This window comes from Diaphorina citri, unplaced genomic scaffold (genome assembly GCF_000475195.1).
Source record: "Diaphorina citri unplaced genomic scaffold, Diaci psyllid genome assembly version 1.1 scaffold1565, whole genome shotgun sequence".
NCBI lineage: Eukaryota > Metazoa > Arthropoda > Insecta > Hemiptera > Psyllidae > Diaphorina > Diaphorina citri.
Window position 1 is genome coordinate 44,333 of NW_007378991.1, and position 8,125 is coordinate 52,457.

Genomic DNA, 8,125 nt, shown 5'->3' on the forward strand with positions numbered 1-8,125 from the left:
TTCAACTCATACTCTCTCTCTCTTCCCACTTTTACCCATTCTCTTCCTCTCCCTCCTCTTGGATAATTGTCACAATGTGACACAGTTTTCTTGTCGTCAACGAAAAGATGGCGGCGAGAGGGGAAAAAGAGTGAGGAGAGAGGGGAAGGAGGGCGGTAGAATTAGTATAGGGGGAGAGAGGAGACGAAGGACTGAGGGAGAGAGGGCGAAGAGGTGAAAATAGAGGTTGAGAATATAGGAGACGAAAGAGGGAGGGTATAGAGAGAGCGAGCTCAACTGAATAAGAAAGGGGGGATGGAGAGAAAATTTCGTGATTATCCAATTTATTTGTACATCTCATCCAGAAAGGATCAACCAAGTTGGACTTTCCGCTGTGGCTCAGAATTCACCCAGTACAAACGTACTGCAAAATAGGTATCTCGTCCAGCAATCTCAAGTCGTATCCAGTTTCACGAAGATCCCAATTTCCAAATACTCTTACCGATCAAATCCTCTGAAGTATGGTCTTTAAAACATCAAGTTCAGCTTCTGCTTAATCTTACTCTTCCTTTCCAGGAATTCATTGTGAATCTTTCGCCGACTCTCTTCGGAAGAGGCGAGAGGGGGAATTGACGAAAGAGGAAGGGAGAGGAACATATAGCACAGAAAGACAGAGGTCAACTGGAGACAATAAATTATTCAGAGGTGTCTGTCTGCAGAGAAGAAAAGAAATGAAGGGGTTAAGAAAGGAAACAAGTAATAATAATAGAGTGATAGTAGTAGTAATAATAACAGTAATAATATCTTGGTAATAATAGTCATAGTAGTAAAAATAATAGTAATAATTAGCCGTCATGATAATTACTGGCGTTGTTCTCAAGCTGCAATAGTTTGCAACTGTGTACCCGGAGGGTTTACCTGCCGAAGAAAGGAACAAGAAACGAGAGGGAAAGCAACAAGAAGAAAATGGAGGAAAAGCAGAGGAGGAGTAAACTTGGATATACCTAGATATAGATATAGAAGAAACGAGAGGGAAAGCAACAAGAAGAAAATGGAGGAAAAGCAGAGGAGGAGTAAACTTGGACATACCTAGATATAGATATAGAGAGAGCGAGCTCAACTGAATAAGAAAGGGGGGATGGAGAGAAAATTCATAAACCCAAATTTCGTGATTATCCAATTTATTTGTACATCTGTTACGTTAAGACAGAGCGAGCTCAACTGAATAAGAAAGGGGGGATGGAGAGAAAATTCATAAACCCAAATTTCGTGATTATCCAATTTATTTGTACATCTCATCCAGAAAGGATCAACCAAGTTGGACTTTCCTCTGTGGCTCAGAATTCACCCAGTACAAACGTACTGCAAAATAGGGATCTCGTCCAGCAATCTCAAGTCGTATCCAGTTTCACGAAGATCCCAATTCCCAAATACTCTTACCGATCAAATCCTCTGAAGCATGGTCTTTAAAACATCAAGTTCAGCTTCTGCTTAATCTTACTCTTCCTTTCCAGGAATTCATTGTGAATCTTTCGCCGACTCTCTTCGTCCGCAATCTTCTCCCTGAGGAAAATCTTCCTGTCCAGCTTACTCCTATTGGGGGGATTCTTCGAATGCAGTACAGTACTGGATGACTGGTCGAATCGGTGCTTACTCTTATTGGGGGGATTCTTCGGGTGAAGTACAATACTGGACGACTGGTCGAAGCGGTACTTACTCGTCCGGGCTTGGGAAAAGAAATCCGATTTGGTTTTCTTCGTCTGATGCGTGTTCAGATCACTCTGAATGAACTTGGACATGTCCATCTGATGCGATGACTTGGTATTGGCCAGCAAGTGGGTCGGGTGAGACGTCTTCTGCATCCCCCCCGCCATATAGTTCTTCTTGGCCAGCTTCTTCATCACTTGTTTCTGCTCGAGGTATTGCTTGAGTTGAGTAAGGTCCGCGAAGTACGCGCAGCTGAGGATCTTCTGCGCTGTGGGCCTTCGCTTCGGATCGTACTTGAGCATCTCGGACATCAGTTTCTTGCCCTTCTCGTGTATCTGAGGCACGAGGACGTCGATCCCTCCGCCCGGGTACTGCTTGAACTGGTACGTGAAGTTGCTCGACTTGTACTTTTCGAACTTTTTCAGGGTTTCCGCTTTGGGCGTCCCGAGGACTTGATGGATGCGGTCCAGTTGATCGATTTCGCTATCACCTGAAGGAAGAGAAAGGGGCACGATGAAATACACAGCTTTTTCGCCCTGGGGTATTCCTGTTTTAAGGGAAGTTTAAACAAAAGTAGCAATTCTTAAATTAGTGATACACGGACAATCACTCGGCCGGGCTTCTTTCTATCCAAGCCATTCCAAGCCATCTCTAGTTCCTATTAAAGCTCATCAAAGAAATGCCTCCTATATCCTATTCTGGGGACTCTTTGTTTCAGATACCTGGGAAGAGCGGGTTCCGCGTAAGCGTTTCGTAGAAGACGCAGCCAGCGGCCCAAATATCCAGCTCGAAACTGTAGTAGCCCTCGGTCAGTAGACATTCCGGCGATCGGTACCATCGCGTGGCGATATATTCTGTGTGGAGTCCTTTCGACTTGATGAATTGGAGGGAGCCCAGGTCTCCCACCACCACTAGGTCACCTCGGATGAGAATGTTCTCTGGCTTGATGTCACGATGGAACACCTTGTACGAGTGTAGATGGTGCAGACCATTCACAATCTGGTAGAGGACGAAAGTAGTATGGTAAAGTCTTTTCGACTGTTGAGGCAGAAAGGTAGTCAGTCCTACTGGTTTAAGACTTTAGTAATGTACTTCTTTGACCATTTTCTTAGGTTGAATACTAAGTTCAAAAAGCAAATAAGATACTTTCAAAATATGGATTTATACCTATCAAAGTACCCAAGTTTCTGGACTTGCCAAATACAAGTTGTTGAGGTAGAAAGGTAGTCAGTCCCACTGGTTTAAGACTTTAGTAATGTACTTCTTTGACCATTTTCTTAGGTTGAACACTAAGTTCAAAAAGCAAATAAGATACTTTCAAAATATGGATTTATACCTATCAAAGTACCCAAGTTTCTGGACTTGCCAAATACAAGCTGTTGAGGTAGAAAGGTAGTCAGTCCCACTGGTTTAAGACTTTAGTAATGTACTTCTTTGACCATTTTCTTAGGTTAAATACTAGGTTCAAAAAGCAAATAAGATACTTTCAAAATATGGATTTATACCTATCAAAGTACCCAAGTTTCTGGACTTGCCAAATACAAGTAACAGAAAGGGCAATTTCAAATCCCAACCAACTCTATAATGGGCGGCTGTCTCATTAGCAGCTTTTACCTGGTACAGAATCTCCTTCGCGCGTTTCTCCGAGATGTTGTCCGTGGTCCGTATGTACTCCTCCAGATTCAGCTCCATCAGGGGAAACACAAGCGTTACCTGACGTGTGGACCGGTTCACGTATGTTTCGCATAGACACAGGACGTTTAGATGGTCAGGAATCTTCCTCAGAATGGAAATCTCCTTGAGATTGGCTACTTCCGCGAAGTCGGGACACGTAGCCTTCATGATTTTCGCGGCGAACCATTTACCTGATGATAATAATACTGCTTATTTATACTGCTCATATAGAACTGTCCCTTTACTCCAGCAGTAGGCTACTACTATTATTGTGGTCAAATTCTCAAATGCTAATGACGCAAGGCATTCCGCGGATTCCTAAATGCTCAAGGATTTTTTGAAAAAGGAGTTGAAATTGCAGAAATACCTGGAGTGTTTCCACTGTCCACTTCTTCTTTACTTTTCCTTCTATACCTGTCCTTCTTCATCTTTTCTTTTCCTACCTTTCCCTCCCTTCTCTCTCGCTCTTTCTTTCTCTCTTCATTTTATCTTCCCTCCGCCTCTCCATCTCCCTCTTACCAACGTGATTAATTAAGTACAAAATTCTTTCTGAAATACCTTCAACCTTATTTTCACTTCGCTCTCTCTCCTCTTTCTCTCCCCCTTAATCTCTCTCCCTCCCTCTCTCTCTCTCCTCTTTCTCTCTCGCTGATGAGATTTTATTCCCAAGATTTTTCATGCCCTCTCCCTCCCTCCCTCTCCTTCTCTCTCTTGCTCTCTTTCATCCTTATTACCAGCCATTTCCTTTGAAATATTACTTCCCTTTAAGCAGGATTAGAAAAGTTTTTTCCTTCTACTTCATTGGCATTAAGGATGGGGCCCGTTGCTCGGAGGGGCCACAATTTAACGGTCCATTATTGGAAATTCAACTATGGTGGGTTTCACCAATGACTTGATGAGAGATCTCACTAATGGGAGAATTTTTAGTGATCCAAAAAGGAGTTTTTAATGATCTAAAGAGGATTTTTTAAAAACTCCTCCTTTTTGGATAATTAAAAACTGCTTCTTTTGAAGAGGTTTAAGAAACTTTACGAGATACTAAACTTATTTAACCTGAATTTTCATTTCTTAACTTCCGTTCCGACTTTAAAGAGGAATTTTTAAAAAACTCCTCCTTTTTGGATAATTAAAAACTCCTTCTTTTGAAGAGGTTTAAGAAACTTTACGAGATACTAAACTTATTTAACCTGAATTCGCATTTCTTAACTTCCGTTCCGACTTTTGGCATACTTAACCTGAATGTTCAACTTCTCCAAGACATCCCCAGGATCTTTCGAGGGCTCATGGGGATTGCGAACTGTCTGCGAAAGTTGAAAAGATAAAGAAATGAGAACTTATCCGTTTACAACTTCCCCGTATCCAGAGGAACTTTCCATCGTCGAGGGAATTGAAAGTTCTCGAGCTTTACACAATACGCTCACATTAAAAGAAACGCTGTTAGAAACTATGGTGGGTTTCACCAATGACTTAATGAGAGATCTCACTAATGGGAGAATTTTTAGTGATCCAAAAAGGAGTTTTTAATGATCAAAAGAGGAATTTTTAAAAACTCCTCCTTTTTGGATAATTAAAAACTCCTTCTTTTTAAGAGGTTTAACAAACTTTACGAGATACTAAGTAAACTTATTTAACCTGAATTTTCATTTCTTAACTTCCGTTCCGACTTTTGGCATACTTAACCTGAATTTTCAACTTCTCCAAGACATCCCCAGATTCCCCAGGATCTTTCGAGGGCTCATGGGGATGGCGAACTGTCTGCGAAAGTTGAAAAGATAAAGAAATGAGAACTTATCCGTTTACAACTTCCCCCTATCCAGAGGAACTTTCCATCGTCGAGGGAATTGAAAGTTCTCGAGCTTTACACAATACGCTCACATTAAAAGAAACGCTGTTAGAAAAGAGAGATTTAATTTGATTTCAATCGAAGGGAGAGGACAAATAGCACCGAAAATTTCGTACAATAAAAACGCCATCGTACAGGGTCGGTTCTTGGAGGTGGAGGCCCATTTTATCGTGAACGGATGATGTTCGTTCACGGAACGGCTGGCTTTCTCCTATCCTGTCTTCCTTCTCTCTTCGATTTCGGGACGAGGGAGAGGACAAATAGCACCGAAAATTTACAATAAAAACGCCATCGTACAGGGTTGGTTCTTGGAGGTGGAGGACCATTTTATCGTGAACGGATGATGTTCGTTCACGGAACGGCTGGCTTTCTCCTATCCTGTCTTCCTTCTCTCTTCGATTTCGGGACGATAGGACCCTGACAGTTACAGTTCCCTCTATCAAAAATCTTGAAAAAAAAAAAAAATCCATCCTAATCAATCAACGTAAGTAAGTAACTTTTGTTTATACATATAACATATAAGGATTTATTAGCTCCTTTGAACACATAATATTGTCAAAAAGACTTTGGGCTGAGGGCTGAAGAATAGACCACGACATCATGAAACTTCTGAGCATACTATGACACAGACAACGCGTCGACTGTTGTACACGAGCTGTTTCATTGGGGACATGCTAGAAACATTCTGACCTAGTTTAAGTAACAAGGAAGCAATAAACATTCTTTTTCCAGAAAGCCGAGTTTGGCATTCCATAAATATTCTGTACTAAGTAATGGGCGGCTGTCTCATTAGCAGCTTTTACCTGGTACAGAATCTCCTTCGCCCGTTTCTCCGAGATGTTGTCCGTGGTCCGTATGCTGTACTAAGTGACCCCGGGTAGGATTATTGCATGTCACAATATAACAGAATAATTTCGAAAAGAATTACACGCTATTTTAAGCGAAAAAAATTTGGCGCCCAGAAAAAAAAAAAACTGCACTGAGGGAAGGACGGAGGGGGGAGTCTCAAGTTTTCCATTTTTACTTTCTATTACTACAGTATTTTATGTTATTATTATTATTATTATTATTTTTAAAACATAATTTTAAATAGGTACATTATATATAAAAAAAGAAAAACATTTCAACAATGGAGGAGTTGCAAATGGGTAAAAATTATAAATAAATGGTCGATTCCTATGTAAAAAGTTGGGAAAAATCCAAATCTGAGGTGCTACGCCACTGCTTACCTGTCGCTTTCTGTTTGCATCTCATGACGCAGCCGAATGCCCCCTCCCCCATTTTGCCATCGATGACATATTTCTCGTCGAAGTTGGTCGAATACATCAATACTCCGGGTTAGGTAGCGTCAAAAGTTCGACCGCTCACCATACACTTTGTAAAGAATCTTGAAACTGCTGGACATTCAGGAACACTTCGCGAGGAAATTTTGATTTGGGCATTCAAATGGACTTTGGACATTCAAAATTTCGCCCCCGTTCTTCGCTTGACCGAGGAGGGATCTACAGTAAATTTTGTGTGACGGAATTTGCCATGGTAACCTATTATAATGTAAACATCGAGGAAATTTTGATTTGGGCATTCAAATGGACTTTGGACATTCAAAATACCGCCCCCGTTCTTCGCTTGACCGAGGAGGGATCTACAGTAAATTTTGTGTGACGGAATTTGCCATGGTAACCTATTATAATGTAAACAAGAAATTTTGATTTGGGCATTCAAATGGACTTTGGACATTCAAAATTTCGCCCCCGTTCTTTGCTTGACCGAGGAGGGATCTACAGTAAATTTTGTGTGACGGAATTTGCCATGGTAACCTATTATAATGTAAACACTTGAATCTTATTTCATTTTTTGGGAAAGAAAGAAAGATATAGAAGCTATTTAATTGTCACAAAAAAAGGTGCCAATTTTTTTATCGACTGGTTTTTCGATTAATGCAAGGTGGGGAAGATTACCTGAGTATCAAAATCTTGAAGTTATAAACACATTTCCATTTTGAATGTAAAAACAAAAAAGGTGGGGCTTTAGTCACTTTAGTGTCTTCTGTGTAGCTTAGGACGTCAGTTTTTAATTCAAAATTTCCTTTCTTTCCGTCCTGCTAGCGTCTATTGCTAGGATTCATTTTAGACAGATGAAGGTTATCCATCAAGGAAGATATAACAGAGATGGGGTTGGATCCGGAGACATGGACGGATGCAGCACAGGACAGACTCAGTAGGAGAGGCAGTATTGAGCAGACTTATGGTCGTCAAGCTCTAGACTCTAGGGCCTAGAGGAAAACTATCGATGTTGCTGTGCTGACTATCGATAGTTCTCCTCCTCTACTAGGCCCTGGTCACAGATAAGTAAGTAAGGAGGTTGTGGAAGGTAAATTCAAAATGAAATCCCTGCAGAAACGACGAAAGCTATCTCCCCTGCCTCTCTCCCCCTCTCTCTCTCTCTCTCTCTCTCTTCTCTTCTCTTCTCTTCTCTTCTCTCTCCCTCCCTCTCTCTCTTCTATCTTTCTATCTCTCTCTCTCCCTTCGACACAGGCAAAAAAGCACGAGGCATCATTAAAAATAATGTTCAAAGACTCAATTTCGTCCATATTTTTCCTTGCATAAAATTTCAATTATTCAGAGTTTTTTTTCTAATAAAATTATCTTCAAATAAAATACACGTAATTGCTTATGGGACTCCCTCTTTTCCCCCCTTTTTCTCTTCTTTCCTCCCCTCCCACTCTTCCTCAGTCTACCGTCTACCTACCCTACCTATCAACCTATTTATTTTTTCTCTGTTAACAACTTGCATGTTTAACAATTTTTTTCGCGTTCTGAAAATATTCATTACGATAGATTCTCTAACTTCATGACTTTGTAACTCACTCACTTAAGGTAGAAACACACTAGCACACTATCGTACTACCCTCACGTCACGTGA

The 8,125-nt window shown here is 41.0% G+C and overlaps 1 protein-coding gene across 2 annotated transcripts; it reads right to left on the minus strand.

Moving 5' to 3' along the window:
- Positions 1-315: 315 nt before the first annotated feature.
- LOC103516420 (MAPK/MAK/MRK overlapping kinase-like) lies at positions 316-6,763 on the minus strand. Of its 2 annotated transcripts, XM_026828825.1 has the most exons (5): positions 6,433-6,763; positions 3,301-3,551; positions 2,409-2,685; positions 1,509-2,176; positions 316-570 (listed from the first exon to the last, which is right to left on the minus strand). In XM_026828825.1, the coding sequence occupies exons 1-5, from the start codon at positions 6,527-6,529 to the stop codon at positions 508-510; spliced, it is 1,356 nt and encodes a 451-aa protein (XP_026684626.1). In that variant the 5' UTR covers positions 6,530-6,763; the 3' UTR covers positions 316-507. The 2 variants fall into 2 exon arrangements, with proteins under 2 accessions (XP_026684626.1, XP_008479605.1); XM_008481383.2 differs by lacking the exon at positions 316-570 and having other exon boundaries at positions 1,245-2,176.
- Between the last annotated feature and the right edge of the window lie 1,362 nt (positions 6,764-8,125).

Coding starts and splice junctions, on each gene's coding strand:
- LOC103516420 (XM_026828825.1), bottom strand. CDS start 6,529: ATGTATTCGACCAACTTCGACGAGAAATATGTCATCGATGGCAAAATG. Junction 3,552..6,432: donor ATGCAAACAGAAAGCGACAG/GTAAGCAGTGGC, acceptor TATTATCATCAG/GTAAATGGTTCGCCGCGAAA. Junction 571..1,508: donor ACGAAGAGAGTCGGCGAAAG/ATTCACAATGAA, acceptor AGTCGGCGAAAG/ATTCACAATGAATTCCTGGA.